Here is a 17,716-nt window from a genome sequence, read left to right on the forward strand (position 1 = left end):
CAAACTGTACGGAAGCTAGACGTTTTTGTGAGAAGACCGATCATAGGTATGACTCATGGTTTGAATAACACCGCTCTAGGTCCACCATCTTCCACTGCAGATATGGAGGTGTAACATTAAACAACTCCAACTAGGTTGGACTGGGAGAGAACAAAATGTGCCTAAGAAAATACCAAGAACAATTAAACCGTAAGTAAGGAACCAGTACAAAATGGATGTCTTTGTATAATGGACTTCAGAAAGTTCTGAATAAAATGTGTTAATCTTTTGCATAATCTGAGTCTTTGCCTAATTAAACCCATTGTTTTACAAACCTCGGATTGGTCAAAGCAATTGATTAGTCATCATTGGGATTGAAAATCATCGTGACAGAACGCCAAGAGTGTGCAAAGGGTGGCTTCTTTGAAGAATATCAAAATATTTTGATTTGTTTAAGACATACGTGTTATTTCATACTCGATGTCATCACTATTATACACTGCAGAAAATATTTTTACTGACACCCTGGAATGAGTCGGTGTGTTCAAACTTTGCCTGGTGCTGTAAATATAGTAGATCTAGCCTGTAGAAGCTGATGGGATCCTCTTTTAAAGTCAAGCCATCAGGCTGTTCTCCCGCAATTGCATAGGTTATAGAGCTCATTAAGCGATTTTGATTTTCAAATTACATTTGCATTGATGACAGAGTGATTAGAGGGACAATAGAGTGCTGAGTACCAGGCAGTTAGCAAGTGCGGTAGACTACTAATGACCATCACCAGCATCAGAGCTTGGAGAAGCCTAATTACTAAATGGTCACGTGGAATTTGACTACCTTCAATTCTTGTAACTGCCGGTAATAGTAACCTACTCCTTCCTCCATTTCCCAGAAATGGACTGGTTCAGATATATTGTTCAGCATATCACACCAACAATAAAGTAAGTAAATCAACAGTTTAATCTCTGGATTTCTTCATGTATTTAAATGGGATGTGAATCAGTTCCTGTAGTACAGTAAAGACAACTGTCCATCTTTTCAACGACTCCATTCCAATGCCCTTCATCTAAAATTAGACAAAAAACATTAACATCCAGAATCAGCTGCAAAGAATTAACATTTAGTGAATGAGTATGTACAAACACACCCCTTGGAACAGTTGCTAGCAGTTGATAGCAGTGCCTGGTGGAGTGTCCGTACCCTGGATCTTCTGTCCAGTAGTGGTCACACACCAACAGTAACCTACCAGAAATAGACATGTTACAGTAAAATGGGTAAATATTGTATGTGTAACATTCAACTGAATTAAATGTGTATGTGCGTCCGTGTTAACCTGTAGAGCCCGAACATTGCTTAGGGGTGTATCGTCCAGCGGTGTCGCACGTGGGGATGTAGGCTCCAATTGGGCCATGTGTCGCAGCATATCTAGCACGCTCACAGGGGGTCATGGGTCGTATCGTAGCATCTGGACACAAGTAACATGCATTGTAATGTGGACATAACATTGCAGCACATGCATGCCGTAATCTTCTGTTGCGTCCCATATGTGCCCTGGTCAGAAGTAGTTTATATACGGAATAGGGTTCCATTTCAGATGTAACCTTGGTACTTCCTGGCTAAATATTGAAATTCTGCTACTTGTTTAAAAGTCCTGTGCAGTCAAAATTCAGTTTCTGTCATTTGAAAACAGCTGATGAAACCAAGACTGAAAGTGGGGGTAAATTGTAGCAGTGTTATTTTCTGATAGTTGGTAGACAATCCAATCATACAGCCAGTTGAATGATCAAACCATTCATATCAGAATACCGCAGTCCAGCATCTAGACACCAATATACATTTCTGGAACTAGATGATTAGAGAATTTGGCCAGTAACACAAAAGGTTCCTAGTTTTAATCCCTGAGATGACAAGTTAAAATATCTGTCCATGTGCCCTTGAGCAAGACAAACCTCTCTCCAGTGTCAGTTGATAATGGCTGGCCAAGGGACAACTCGTTATGAAACGAAACATTAATACATACGTGTGTGTAGAGGACAGATCAACACCCACTAATGTTTATTAACATTTTGGGAGTAAGTGTGAGGTACATCACTCTTACCTCCCAGAGCAAAAGCTGTGCTGACAAGCAGAATGATGGTTAATGTCGCCATGGTGATAGTCTCCTGAGAGAGAGAGCGAACGAGAGAGATTAGTTGAGCATTTTAAAACATTTGGAATGGCTGTGGGTACTAGAGGAGAGGTTAAGGAAACCCTGTGTTAAGTACAAAACTTAAGCAACAATTGCTAAACCCAGTCCTGAGGACCTCAAGAACCGAGTATTGGCAACACGGCGCTACAATTCTTCCGCCAAAATTCAGGTATCTAATCTATTGTATGTGGTTGAAGAGCCTGGCACACAGGAAAATCTATCCTTCCCAAATGGCTCCTCATTCCTGTTGTAGTGAACCAGCTTTGACAAAGGCCCACAGTGCACTAGATAGGGAAGGGGAAGCATCCTAGAGCGAGTCATAGACTACCTCTTTACTGCAAAGGTAACTATTAGTCTATGCTCTTAAATTCAGGGGGTCACTCCACAAAATGGCACCCTATATGGTGCACTACATTTGACCAGGGTCACATAAAATTAAGTTGCCATTTGAGATGCAGATAGTCTATTAAATAATGACACAATCTCACCTTCTGCACTCTTCCAAGGGATTGACTGGGTGTCTCTGTCATCTGTGAGTTATGGTCTACTTCCTCCACCTCTCCTTTTAAAGGACCTGTCACAGGTGTGACTAGTTGCCTCATTAACCCAACGAGAGTTGCCGATGTCGGCCATTAGCCAGTGGTGTAAAGTACTAAAGTACAAATATTTGAAAGTACTAATAAAGTAGTTTTATTGGGGGTGTCCTTACTATTTATATGTTTGACAACTTTCACTTAACTACATTCCCAAAGATTATATTTAATTTGAAATATAATTTAATTTTGATACTTCAGGATATTTGTTGAAACTTTCAGACCTTTTCTCAAGAAATATTTTACTGGGTGACTTTCACTTTTACTTGAGTCATTTTCTCTGAAGAAATCTTCACAGGCAGGGAAGAGAGTAGTAGAGGAAGATGGGTCCAGTTTCGAGGGATCCTGATAGGCTCCCGTGAGTATGACGAGGCCAATAGAGAGTGACAGGAATAAGATGTGTTTCAGCAAGGTTGGTTTCTTAGCATTCATAGCCATGGTTATCAACTGTACTGCAGAAATAGAACATAAATCACAGAAAATAGATGTTGTTGTTGTAGCTGCAGAGAACTCCTTGGGTTATGAGATTTTACTGCAAAAGAGTTACAAGGTGTGATGAACGATAGTGTCTCGTTCTCCCAGGCTGCCGGCCTGCTGCAGGACAAAGCCCACGCAGTAGGACTCAGCCAACCTCATAGTATGATTATTCATGTAATGCTTTTGTTATGAAATGATATTTTTATTTTGAAAATGATCTTCCCCAAACTTGAAACTCATGCGCTGCATGTTCATGCCAGTTAGGCTCTACACCCATTGTAAAAAGGTTATTTGGTCACTTCAGTTGTAATTCAAATGCAGCCAGGTGGTTAAATGGCATAGTTGTATTCATTTATATCCACTAGATGGCACTGTCCCTTTAAGAGATTCATGAATAAGGTGTGCAAGCAGTTATGGGATTGTGTGGAAGAGTAAGCAATTACACTGGAGAGCTACTGAAATCCATCGTGGGTCCAACGTTCCTTTGGATTGACATGGGGATGTTAGCTTCTTGCTAGCTGAATACCAGTGCTCTCAGAGACATGTTGTGGAGTTAATCATTACATTATTTAAAGCTGCTGTGTGGGTGACGATCTACTGTTCCATGTGGGGTTAGGGTGTCACGTGGGCAGTGTGTTTAAAGCAGAGACACTACTCAGATTGATTTTATGCACTTTAATACAGATTCGTTTAACTTGATTGTGATTTGGACTGAATTTAACTTCATGGTGACTTCCTCTTGTGGTGATTTCCCTCCGACATTATCCAGTTTTAACTGTAAGCTTCGACAGTATGAACAACCCCAAATCATTTTTGTGTCCTGTGCTGGGTTGACTTTCGCCAGTCTACACAAACCTTATCAAAACATATAGGCCTATGGGCTAGGCTACATGAGGTGTCGCACTATAATTTGAAAAAGTTGCCAAAAAAAAGGTCTGCATTGTTTCTTGCCTTCGACTGGGCATCATTCACAAGTGATGGGCTAATATTGTCACCCATCAGACTATTCTTGATTTAATCTTGTCTTTACATGTACTAAATAATATGTGAAATTTGTTTTGATTTAGAATGGACAATTATCATGCACCTGACTTGAAACAGGCAGGGGTAAAACATTTTTTTAAATCTATGCACTTAAATAGCGAATGGAGGACGCTATTAATCGTGAATCACACTTATTCGTTAATTTTCATGACAGCCAGGTAGGCTGTACACCTGTTGTAAATATAAGCAATGTGCTTAATATTAGGAAAGTTGAGAAATACAGTACCAGTCAAAAGTTGACACATCTACTCATTCAACGTTTTTTCTGCATTTTTACTATTTTCTACATTGTAGAATAAAATAACAAATCAAAACTATGAAATAGCTCCTATGAAATAGGAGAGAGACTCTTCAGAATCACACTCTCCAACAGAAGATGAGAACTTCTCCATCACCTCAGTCTTATACAAGACAAGAACCTGGCTGGCAATCGCTTTTGTGGTGTCAAGGAGGACTTGGTCTTGCAAATACTTTTTGAGAGCCAAGAGAGGTTTTGGGGTCTCACTTTGTCCTTTTTGTTCATTCATAGATGAGGGGGTTATTAAAAGTGGTTTACAAGAAATGGAGTCCGATGTGTCAGCCTCACCATTACTGGAATGACCAACGTCCAGGCACAAAGTTGGAACCATTGTGAAATAATATTTTGTGCTCTCCACAAATGTACTTGTGAGATCCCCTTTTTCTGGACAGGTAAGAATCCTCTTCAGCGTATTTTTCATGTCGTAGTAAAAGCCAACAGTGTAAGACCAGATCTTACTCTGATGGTTTTCAAGAAGGATCTGCTCACTCTGTGCAGGAGAGCAGGATGCCCTGATAGACTGGGTAAGATTGTCCATGTCTGAAACAAAGGTACTTACCAACTCAGAGGCCTCAGGGTCAATCATAAGGTCTCTGATCTCACCTATCCTAGGAGTTGGACAAGATGATGTAGTGCCAGAACAACATGATGTACAACCCCTGAATCTTTTAACGATCTCCCGGATCGATTCAGTGGCCTTGGTCTGAAACTCCTCAGTGAGTAGTTTGTCCATACTTTGTGTTGACAGATGAAGACTAGATTTGGCACCTTTGATATATGATTTCATAGGAAGTCAAAAGTCAAAAGTAAAAAATGTCAAAATTTTGTAAAAAACTTCACACACCCTTAAAAAAGTGCCTTCTAGACCGTTTTTCAATATTCTTTCGATTTTTTTTGTCAATTACACATGTGTAAGAACTGTATGAATATACTTTTGTAAAATGATATTAGCATAATGTATAAGAACTGTATCAAAATACTTTAGTCATACTTTATTATCATATTTTTTTTTTTTTTACTTGTGCATAAGGCATATGTTTTCTCCATTTTGAATATGATTTCATAGGAAGTCAAAAGTCGAAAATGTGATTGTTTAAAAAAACTTTAAAAACTAAAAAAAGTGCTTTCTGGACCGTTTTTCGAAATTGTTTCGATTTTAAGACAATTAATCATGTGTAAGAAGTGTATGAATATACCTTTGTAAAATGTTATTATCATAATTTTTTATTTTTTTTTACTTGTGCATAAGGAATATGATTTGTCCATTTGCAATATGATTTCATAGGAATTCAAAAGTCAAAGTCAAAAGTCAATTTTTTTGGGGCCAAAATTGACTGAACTGATGATCTCGGGATGGCCGGGCAGTGATAGCTGTTCATTTCCATCACTCGTTGTGTTGATTTCATCATGTCCATTTGGTGATGTTTTTTTCACTATTGAATCATATTGCAAATGCACGTGCATTTGCAATATGTTTCAATGGGCATTTACCATCACGAATTTGGCATGCTCAAAAATCATGCAGAATTGCAAAATTGACTGACCTGATGAACACAGGATGGCCGGGCAGTGATAGTTGTTCCTTTCCATCACTCGTTGTGTTGATTTCATCATGTACATTTGGTGATGTTTTTTTCACTATTGAATCATATTGCAAATGCACGTGCATTGTTGTGCAACTGGTAACCCAAAAATAAAAATATGGTTGTAAATGCATTTACCGGGACTCCTATTGTCCATGCCCGCTATGGGAGTACCCTACTACGGCCCTCTATCCATGGGGGCCGTCCTGAGTGCTTTATGGACAGTTTAAAATATGACGATGGATGCAGATTGTGATTTTCCTCCGTGCAACTGGTGATTTGAAATGTGCATCTGGTAACCCAAAAATTAAAATACTGTTTTAAATACATTTACCGGTACTCCTGTCATCCATGCCCGCTATAGGAGTACCCTACTACGGCCCTCTATCAGTGGGGGCCGTCCTGAGTGCCATTCTGTATACTTCCGGCCCTTCTTTGGACACTGTGTTAACAACCCTCCAGGCAAGCTTCAATGCCATACAACTCTCCTTCCGTGGCCTCCAATTGCTCTTAAATACAAGTAAAACTAAATGCATGCTCTTCAACTGATCGCTACCTGCACCTACCCGCCTGTCCAACATCACTACTCTGGACGGCTCTGACTTAGAATACGTGGACAACTACAAATACTTAGGTGTCTGGTTAGACTGTAAACTCTCCTTCCAGACCCATATCAAACATCTCCAATCCAAAGTTAAATCTAGAATTGGCTTCCTATTTCGCAACAAAGCATCCTTCACTCATGCTGCCAAACATACCCTTGTAAAACTGACCATCCTACCAATCCTCGACTTTGGCGATGTCATTTACAAAATAGCCTCCAAAACCCTACTCAACAAATTGGATGCAGTCTATCACAGTGCAATCCGTTTTGTCACCAAAGCCCCATATACTACCCACCATTGCGACCTGTACGCTCTCGTTGGCTGGCCCTCGCTTCATACTCGTCGCCAAACCCACTGGCTCCATGTCATCTACAAGACCCTGCTAGGTAAAGTCCCCCCTTATCTCAGCTCGCTGGTCGCCATAGCATCTCCCACCTGTAGCACACGCTCCAGCAGGTATATCTCTAGTCACCCCCAAAACCAATTATTTCTTTGGCCGCCCTCTTCCAGTTCTCTGCTGCCAATGACTGGAACGAACTACAAAAATCTCTGAAACTGGAAACACTTATCTCCCTCACTAGCTTTAATTAACTTAGTATCCACATGATCAAGCACCTTATCCATACAGGAAACATTAACCACTTCTTTTTTAAATAAACATTCATAATATATCTCTACCGTATCCAGAATCCCCACCAAATCATTAACCTTATCCCCCTTATCATTAATTAACTCTGTAATATAAGTCTTCTCTTGCCTTCTTTTTTCTAAATTCAAGAAAAACGAGTAGGAAAAAGTGGGTTTGGTGTCAATTGATATCCGTTTGGTGTCATAATGACATCTAATTGACTGATGGACACTGACTTGCTAGTTGACTTTTGTGCATTTGCAATATGTTTAAACGGAGAGGGACCATCACCAAAATGTCATTCTGAAATCAACACAAAAAATGCCATCACCATAGTCTCCAGACTGTGACGAGTTCAACGAGACGCCCCGCTTGACCGTAGCTCGTTCTGAGTGCAGCAAACTTGAAAAAAAGAAGGCCCAAAATGAAGCCTGCCCCACAATGTCATTTGATTTTGGGTGGCAGTGAGAGAACCGTTAGGGTGAGAAGCACAATTCGACCTCAGGTACGTTCCTGAGGTCCTCCCGATCCGTGCAAGCCTAAGCTTGACCGTGTGGCATTAACCCTTCACAGTAAAAAGAAGGTGTTTACTTGAAACAGCTTGCTTTGACTTCTCTCCCCATAGGAATACATTGCCTGCACCTCTAAATTCAACCTGAAGCCTATGTGGGTTATGAATGCCTTATGAACCTGTCTTCTATGACAGTCCATCAGACCACTATGAGGTCTACCTGTGTCGAATCTAAGCTTCCTGAAGCAACCGGAAGTGGTTAAAATGCCCCTAAAAGTGTTTACCCATACCCTGCCTGCAGTTTGATAGACATAGTGCATTCAACCCTGTGTAGATCAGTCAATTCTTAACGTAAAGACTTAAAACTCAGGATTCTGTAAGTGGCTATGTCATTCAAGATATGTGTTGACTTATAGCTTCCTGTGCCAACCGGAAGTGCCATAATTGGTGTCTCAGGGGCTGTTTCGAGGGGTTAAAAAAGTCTGATCTCTCCAAAATGTCATATGTGTGACTAGGTAACCCTTCTGAACTTTAAATCAGTCATTTCTCCCAACAGATGTCAAAGAAAGCTCCCTCACACACACACAGGAAGGATGGAGTGATAAAGTGCGGTGCTTAAAGACACAGAGAGCAGGAAATGGCATTACCATAGTCTCCAGACTGTGCTGAGTTCAACGAGCTATCCCGCTTGACCGTAGCTCGCTCGGTCTAGGCGCAGCGACCATTAGAATAGTAGGCCCAAAATGAAGCCTGCCCCACAACGTCATTTGATTTTGGGTGAGAGTGAGAGAACCGTTAGGGTGAGAAGAAAAATTCCACCACAGGAATGTTCCTAAGGTCCCCCCGATCCGTGCAAGCCTAAGCTCCGTGTGGCGTTAACCCTTCACAGTAAAACAGTGTTTTTTGATCTCACAGAATGCAGTGTCATCTCTCCCCATAGGAATACATTGCCTGCACCCCTAATTTCAACCTGAAGTCTATATGGGTTATGAATGCCGTATGAACCTGTCTTCGGTACCGGTCCATCAGGCCACTATGAGGTCTACCTGTGTTGATTCTGAGCTTCCTGGACCAACCGGAAGTGGTTAAAATGCCCCTAAAAGTGTTTACCCATACCCTGCCTGCAGTTTGATGGACATAGTGCATTCAACCCTGTGTAAATCAGTCAATTCTTAACGTAAGGACTTAAAACTCAGGATTATGTAACAGCATACCCCAATGAGGATATGTGTTGATTTGTAGCTTCCTGTGCCAACCGGAAGTGCCATAATTGGTGTCTCAGGGGCTGTTTCGAAGGGTTAAAAAAGTCAGATCTGTCCAAAACTTCATATATGTGATTAGGCAACCCCCATGAACTGTAAATCAGTCATTTTTCCCCAAAAAATTCAAAGGAAAAAAAAATCACACTAAAACACAAGTTGGAAGGAGGGACGTATTGGGGTACGTAGAGACAGACAGTGGCTGCAATAGTTAGCTTTGTTGGAGCTAAAAAAGAACCGTCGGACCTAGAGTTCCGAAACTTTAGAAACCTGTTCTAGACCTCCGGTCGATGGTGCGTGGTGAGTTACGTGGCTCTAGACGGTTCTCGGACCGAGAAACAGCCTCGTACATTTGCAATACCTTCAATTCATTTTGACCATTACGAAAATGACGACGTTTAGAAAAGTCTCAGAGACGCAAGGCTAGGTGCATTGAAACCGGCTCGGCCCATAGAGACGGACCCCGACGTTTCTGTCCGATAGCTCGTTCAAGGACCCCGTAGCAAGTCATGGAAAATAGTGGATTTTCAGCACCAATTAGGGTTTTTCTCGGACACCAAATGACCTATCGAGCCGAAACTTGGGATTCGGGGTCGCCTCAGCTAGGCCAACGCATAACATAAGAAATGGACCCGCAGCTAGAACGTAACTACGTGTTTTATGGTTTTTTTATGGTTTGAACCCAAGGCGTTGTGAATTTTGGGCCACCTCTGAAGTATGTAATAGTTGGCTACTAAACGAGTTGGAAAAAGTGGGTTTGGTGTCAGTTTGTATCAGTTTGGTGTCATAATGACATCTAATTGACTGATGGACACTGACTTGCTAGTTGACTTTTGTACATTTGCAATATGTTTAAACAGTGAGGTACCATCACCAAAAGCGACATTCTGAAATCTACCCTAACGAGCGATTGAGATGAACCAGAATCACTGCAAAGCCATCCCGAGTTCATCGGGCTAGTCAATTTCACATTCCTGCAGGATTTTTATAGCATGACAAATTCGTGATGGTACCTGCCCATTGAAACATATTGCAAATGCACAGTGACTTTGAAAAAGTAAGGAAACATAAACATTTTTTTTTAAATTTTAGGTGACCAGTTGCACGCGCATTTGCAATATGATTCTATAGTGAAAAAACATATTGCAAATGCACAGTGACTTTGAAAAAGTAAGGAAACATAAACAAATGGACATAATGAAATCATCATTTTTTTTTCCCGGTTACCAGTTGCACGCGCATTTGCAATATGATTCTATAGTGAAAAAACATATTGCAAATGCACAGTGACTTTGAAAAAGTAAGGAAACATAAACAAAAAAAATCTAAAAAATGTTTTGGGGGGTGACCAGATGCACGTGCATTTGCAATATGATTCTATAGTGAAAAAACATATTGCAAATGCACAGTGACTTTGAAAAAGTAAGGAAACATAAACATTTTATTTTTATTTTTAGGTGACCAGTTGCACGTGCATTTGCAATATGATTCTATAGTGAAAAAACATATTGCAAATGCACAGTGACTTTGAAAAAGTAAGGAAACATAAACAAAAAAAATCAAACATTTTTTGGGGGGGGTGACCAGATGCACGTGCATTTGCAATATGATTCTATAGTGAAAAAACATATTGCAAATGCACAGTGACTTTGAAAAAGTAAGAAACAAAAAAAAATACATCTAAAAAATTTTGAGCATGACAAATTCGTGATGGTACCTGCCCATTGAAACATATTGCAAATGCACAGTGACTTTGAAAAAGTAAGGAAACATAAACAAAAAAACATCAACACATTTTTTGGGTAACCAGTTGCATATTTTAGATCACAAGATGACAAAGGTATAGTTTGAGCAAAGTAAAGCTTGAATTTTGAGCATGACAAATTCGTGATGGTACCTGCCCATTAAAACATATTGCAAATGCACAGTGACTTTGAAAAAGTAAGAAACAAAAAAAATACATCTAAAAAATGTTGAGCATGACAAATTCGTGATGGTACCTGCCCATTGAAACATATTGCAAATGCACAGTGACTTTGAAAAAGTAAGGAAACATAAACAAAAAAACATCAACACATTTTTTGGGTAACCAGTTGCATATTTTAGATCACAAGATGACAAAGGTATAGTTTGAGCAAAGTAAAGCTTGAATTTTGAGCATGACAAATTCGTGATGGTACCTGCCCATTAAAACATATTGCAAATGCACAGTGACTTTGAAAAAGTAAGAAACAAAAAAAAATACATCTAAAAAATTTTGAGCATGACAAATTCGTGATGGTACCTGCCCATTGAAACATATTGCAAATGCACAGTGACTTTGAAAAAGTAAGGAAACATAAACAAAAAAACATCAACACATTTTTTGGGTAACCAGTTGCATATTTTAGATCACAAGATGACAAAGGTATAGTTTGAGCAAAGTAAAGCTTGAATTTTGAGCATGACAAATTCGTGATGGTACCTGCCCATTAAAACATATTGCAAATGCACAGTGACTTTGAAAAAGTAAGAAACAAAAAAAAATACATCTAAAAAATTTTGAGCATGACAAATTCGTGATGGTACCTGCCCATTGAAACATATTGCAAATGCACAGTGACTTTGAAAAAGTAAGGAAACATAAACAAATGGACATAATGAAATCATCATTTTTTTTTTCCCGGTTACCAGTTGCACGCGCATTTGCAATATGATTCTATAGTGGACATGATTCAAATGGACATGATGAAATCAACACAACGAGTGATGGAAATGAACAACTATCACTGCCCGGCCGTCCCGAGTTCATCAGTTCAGTCAATTTTGGCCCCCCAAAAAATTGACTTTGGACTTTGACTTTTGACTTCCTATGAAATCATATTGCAAATGGACAAATCATATTCCTTATGCACAAGTAAAAAAATAAATAATAATAATGATAATAAAGTATGACTAAAGTATGTTGATAAAGTTCTTATACATGTGTAATTGACACAAAAATTGAAAGAATTTTGAAAAACGGTCCAGAAAGCACTTTTTTAAGGATGTGTGAAGTTTTTTACCAAATTTTGACATTTTTGACTTTTGACTTTTGACTTCCTATGAAATCATATTCCAAATGGAGAAAACATATGCCTTATGCACAAGTAAAATTTTTTTTTAAAAAATGATAATAAAGTATGACTAAAGTATGTTGATAAAGTTCTTATACATGTGTAATTGACACAAAAATTGAAAGAATTTTGAAAAACGGTCCAGAAAGCACTTTTTTAAGGATGTGTGAAGTTTTTTACCAAATTTTGACATTTTTGACTTTTGACTTTTGACTTCCTATGAAATCATATTCCAAATGGAGAAAACATATGCCTTATGCACAAGTAAAAAAAAAAAAAAAAAAGGATAATAAAGTATGACTAAAGTATGTTGATAAAGTTCTTATACATGTGTAATTGACATAAAAATTGAAAGAATTTTGAAAAACGGTCCAGAAAGCACTTTTTTAAGGATGTGTGAAGTTTTTTACCAAATTTTGACATTTTTGACTTTTGACTTTTGACTTCCTATGAAATCATATTGCAAATGTACAAAACATATGCCTTATGCGCATGTAATTAAAAAAAAAAAAATATGATAAAAAAATTGGACAAAAGTATATTCATACAGCTCTTACACATGTGTAATTGACAAAAAAATCGAAAGAATTTCGAAAAAAGGCCCAGAAAGCACTTTTTTAAGGGGTGAAAAGTTTTTGAAAAAAATATCCTTTTTTCAAAAATTTTCTTTTGGATGTTGACTTGGGTTACATTTCCAATATGAAAAACCCCGGTGGAGCGCACTCGCCCCCTGTTGGATTTTTGAGGTGTTACAATTGGCAATTGCCATATGGCATTTGCCATATACTTTACACGAATCAACGCCGCTTTTTTGACCGTTTTTCCGCTGTCCCGGAATTTCCCACAAGAGGGCATACGGAATCATATGGCAATTTGGCAAAACATCACGAATCACGACGGGGCCTTATCTCGAAAACGGAAAATATTTCGAAGCCGAAACTCGGTGAGCGTAGGTTTGGCATAATGGGCAGTTGGCCCCGAACAAGATGGCGTCTAGGCCTCGACGGTTTTTGAGTTATGGCCGTTTTTCTGGGATTAAAGGTCCTAAATGGAAATAGAGAAATTATTTTTCCACTTCAGGTCAAAGTCAAGGAGCCTCCGGTGTCAATAAAAAAAAAAACAGCCATTTATCTATCGTCATTTAAGAGAAACGGAACAATGACATCTTGGTGATGGTCACAAATAGGCGTTTTTTTTTTCAACGGTTACAGATCCAGTTGCAGGGTGTTCATACGAATCTTTTTAAAGTGTGCTGCGGAGCTCTGCGAGATTTCTGTGATTTTCTATGATTTTCTGAAATAACACACACATACTAAACCCTCCGTAAATAACTCAGTTCTTAACGTAAAGACTTAAAACTCAGGATTCTGTAAAAGCATACCCCAATGAGGATATGTGGTGAATTATAGCTTCCTGTGCCAACCGGAAGTGCCTTAAATGGTGTCTCAGGGGCTGTTTCGAAGGGTTAAAAAAGTCAGATCTGTCCAAAACTACATATATGTGATTAGGCAACCCCCATGAACTGTAAATCAGTCATTTTTCCCAAAAAAAATCAAAGGAAAAAAAAATCACACTAAAACACAACTTGAATGGAGGGACGTATTGGGGTGCGTAGAGACAGACAGTGGCTGCAATAGTTAGCTTTGTTGGAGCTAAAAAAGAACCGTCGGACCTAGAGTTCCGAAACTTTAGAAACCTGTTCTAGACCTCCGGTCGATGGTGCGTGGTGAGTTACGTGGCTCTAGACGGTTCTCGGACCGAGAAACAGCCTCGTACATTTGCAATACCTTCAATTCATTTTGACCATTACGAAAATGACGACGTTTAGAAAAGTCTCAGAGACGCAAGGCTAGGTGCATTGAAACCGGCTCGGCCCATAGAGACGGACCCCAACGTTTCTGTCCGATAGCTCGTTCAAGGACCCCGTAGGAAGGCATGGAAAATAGTGGATTTTCAGCACCAATTAGGGTTTTTCTCGGACGCCAAATGACCTATCGAGCCGAAACTCGGGATTCGGGGTCGCCTCACATAGGACTTCACATAATGTCCGAACTGGACCCGCAGCTAGAACGTAACTATGTGTTTTACCTTTTTATTATGTTTTAAACTAAAGGCGCTGTGAATTATGGGACTGCTCTGACATATGTGATAGTTGGCTTCTAAATGAGTAGGAAAAAGTGGGTTTGGTGTCATAATGACATCTAATTGACTGATGGACACTGACTTGCTAGTTGACTTTTGTGCATTTGCAATATGTTTAAACGGAGAGGGACCATCACCAAAATGTCATTCTGAAATCAACACAAAAAATGGCATCACCATAGTCTCCAGACTGTGCTGAGTTCAACGAGCTATCCCGCTTGACCGTAGCTCGCTCGGTCTAAGCGCAACGACCATTAGAAAAGTAGGCCCAAAATGAAGCCTGCCCCACAATGTCATTTGCTTTTGAGTGACAGTGAGAGAACCGTTAGGGTGAGAAGAAAAATTACACCACATGAATGTTCCTAAGGTCCTCCCGATCCGTGCAAGCCTAACCTTGACCGTGTGGCATTAACCCTTAACAGTAAAACAGTGTTTTTTGTTCTCACAGATTACAGTGTCATCTCTCCCCATAGGAATACATTGCCTGCACCCCTAATTTCAACCTGAAGTCTATATGGGTTATGAATGCCGTATGAACCTGTCTTCGGTACCAGTCCATCAGGCCACTATGAGGTCTACCTGTGTTGATTCTGAGCTTCCTGGACCAACCGGAAGTGGTTAAAATGCCCCTAAAAGTGTTTACACATACCCTGCCTGCAGTTTGACAGACATAGTGCATTCAACCCTGTGTAAATCAGTCAGTTCTTAACGTAAGGACTTAAAACTCAGGATTCTGTAACAGCATACCCCAATGAGGATATGTGGTGATTTATAGCTTCCTGTGCCAACCGGAAGTGCCATAACTGGTGTCTCAGGGGCTGTTTCGAGGGGTTAAAAAAGTCTGATCTTTCCAAAACTTCATATGTGTGATTAGGCAACCCCCATGAACTGTAAATCAGTCATTTTTCCCAAAAAAAATCAAAGGAAAAAAAAATCACACTAAAACACAAGTTGGATGGAGGGACGTATTGGGGTGCGTAGAGACAGACAGTGGCTGCAATAGTTAGCTTTGTTGGAGCTAAAAAAGAACCGTCGGACCTAGAGTTCCGAAACTTTAGAAACCTGTTCTAGACCTCCGGTCGATGGTGCGTGGTGAGTTACGTGGCTCTAGACGGTTCTCGGACCGAGAAACAGCTTCGTACATTTGCAATACCTTCAATTCATTTTGACCATTACAAAAATGACGACGTTTAGAAAAGTCTCAGAGACGCAAGGCTAGGTGCATTGAAACCGGCTCGGCCCATAGAGATGGACCCCAACGTTTCTGTCCGATAGCTCGTTCAAGGACCCCGTAGCAAGGCATGGAAAATAGTGGATTTTCAGCACCAATTAGGGTTTTTCTCGGACACCAAATGACCTATCGAGCCGAAACTCGGGATTCGGGGTCGCCTCACATAGGACTTCACATAATGTCCGAACTGGACCCGCAGCTAGAACGTAACTATGTGTTTTACCTTTTTATTATGTTTTAAACTGAAGACGCTGTGAATTATGGGCCTGCTCTGACATATGTGATAGTTGGCTACTAAATGAGTAGGAAAAAGTGGGTTTGGTGTCAATTGATATCCGTTTGGTGTCATAATGACATCTAATTGACTGATGGACACTGACTTGCTAGTTGACTTTTGTGCATTTGCAATATGTTTAAACGGAGAGGGACCATCACCAAAATGTCATTCTGAAATCAACACAAAAAATGGCATCACCATAGTCTCCAGACTGTGACGAGTTCAACGAGACGCCCCGCTTGACCGTAGCTCGTTCTGAGTGCAGCAAACTTGAAAAAAAGAAGGCCCAAAATGAAGCCTGCCCCACAATGTCATTTGATTTTGGGTGGCAGTGAGAGAACCGTTAGGGTGAGAAGCACAATTCGACCTCAGGTACGTTCCTGAGGTCCTCCCGATCCGTGCAAGCCTAAGCTTGACCGTGTGGCATTAACCCTTCACAGTAAAAAGAAGGTGTTTACTTGAAACAGCTTGCTTTGACTTCTCTCCCCATAAGAATACATTGCCTGCACCTCTAAATTCAACCTGAAGCCTATGTGGGTTATGAATGCCTTATGAACCTGTCTTCTATGACAGTCCATCAGACCACTATGAGGTCTACCTGTGTCGAATCTAAGCTTCCTGGAGCAACCGGAAGTGGTTAAAATCACCCTAAAAGTGTTTACCCATACACTGCCTGCAGTTTGATAGACATAGTGCATTCAACCCTGTGTAGATCAGTCAATTCTTAACGTAAAGACTTAAAACTCAGGATTCTGTAAGTGTCTATGTCAATCAAGATATGTGTTGACTTATAGCTTCCTGTGCCAACCGGAAGTGCCATAATTGGTGTCTCAGGGGCTGTTTCGAGGGGTTAAAAAAGTCTGATCTCTCCAAAATTTCATATGTGTGACTAGGTAACCCTTCTGAACTGTAAATCAGTCATTTCTCCCAACAGATGTCAAAGAAAAGCTCCCTCACACACACACAGGAAGGATGGAGTGATAAAGTGCGGTGCTTAAAGACACAGAGAGCAGGAAATGGCATTACCATAGTCTCCAGACTGTGCTGAGTTCAACGAGCTATCCCGCTTGACCGTAGCTCGCTCGGTCTAGGCGCAGCGACCATTAGAATAGTAGGCCCAAAATGAAGCCTGCCCCACAACGTCATTTGATTTTGGGTGAGAGTGAGAGAACCGTTAGGGTGAGAAGAAAAATTCCACCACAGGAATGTTCCTAAGGTCCTCCCGATCCGTGCAAGCCTAACCTTGACCGTGTGGCATTAACCCTTAACAGTAAAACAGTGTTTTTTGATCTCACAGAATGCAGTGTCATCTCTCCCCATAGGAATACATTGCCTGCACCCCTAATTTCAACCTGAAGTCTATATGGGTTATGAATGCCGTATGAACCTGTCTTCGGTACCAGTCCATCAGGCCACTATGAGGTCTACCTGTGTTGATTCTGAGCTTCCTGGACCAACCGGAAGTGGTTAAAATGCCCCTAAAAGTGTTTACCCATACCCTGCCTGCAGTTTGATAGACATAGTGCATTCAACCCTGTGTAAATCAGTCAATTCTTAACGTAAGGACTTAAAACTCAGGATTCTGTAAGTGGCTATGTCAATCAAGATATGTGTTGACTTATAGCTTCCTGTGCCAACCGGAAGTGCCATAATTGGTGTCTCAGGGGCTGTTTCGAAGGGTTAAAAAAGTCAGATCTGTCCAAAACTTCATATATGTGATTAGGCAACCCCCATGAACTGTAAATCAGTCATTTTTCCCCAAAAAATTCAAAGGAAAAAAAAATCACACTAAAACACAACTTGGAAGGA

The 17,716-nt window shown here is 40.2% G+C and overlaps 1 protein-coding gene across 1 annotated transcript; it reads right to left on the reverse strand.

The window, feature by feature from the left end:
* Nucleotides 1-452: 452 nt before the first annotated feature.
* LOC139375741 (equistatin-like) lies at nucleotides 453-2,683 on the reverse strand. Its single transcript, XM_071117554.1, has 5 exons — nucleotides 2,653-2,683; nucleotides 2,075-2,138; nucleotides 1,310-1,441; nucleotides 1,124-1,218; nucleotides 453-1,042 (listed from the first exon to the last, which is right to left on the reverse strand). The coding sequence occupies exons 2-4, from the start codon at nucleotides 2,124-2,126 to the stop codon at nucleotides 1,139-1,141; spliced, it is 264 nt and encodes an 87-aa protein (XP_070973655.1). The 5' UTR covers nucleotides 2,127-2,138; nucleotides 2,653-2,683; the 3' UTR covers nucleotides 453-1,042; nucleotides 1,124-1,138.
* Nucleotides 2,684-17,716: the final 15,033 nt, after the last annotated feature.

The sequence above is a fragment of the Oncorhynchus clarkii genome, chromosome 20, assembly GCF_045791955.1.
Source record: "Oncorhynchus clarkii lewisi isolate Uvic-CL-2024 chromosome 20, UVic_Ocla_1.0, whole genome shotgun sequence".
In the NCBI taxonomy this organism is placed as follows: domain Eukaryota; kingdom Metazoa; phylum Chordata; class Actinopteri; order Salmoniformes; family Salmonidae; genus Oncorhynchus; species Oncorhynchus clarkii.

What these genes read in the sequence shown, in the direction of transcription:
- LOC139375741 (XM_071117554.1), bottom strand. Translation starts at nt 2,126, where the DNA reads ATGGCGACATTAACCATCATTCTGCTTGTCAGCACAGCTTTTGCTCTG. An exon ending in CACAGCTTTTGCTCTGGGAG is followed by an intron (nt 1,442 to 2,074) that starts GTAAGAGTGATG and finishes ACTTGTGTCCAG; the next exon opens with ATGCTACGATACGACCCATG. An exon ending in GCAATGTTCGGGCTCTACAG is followed by an intron (nt 1,219 to 1,309) that starts GTTAACACGGAC and finishes TATTTCTGGTAG; the next exon opens with GTTACTGTTGGTGTGTGACC.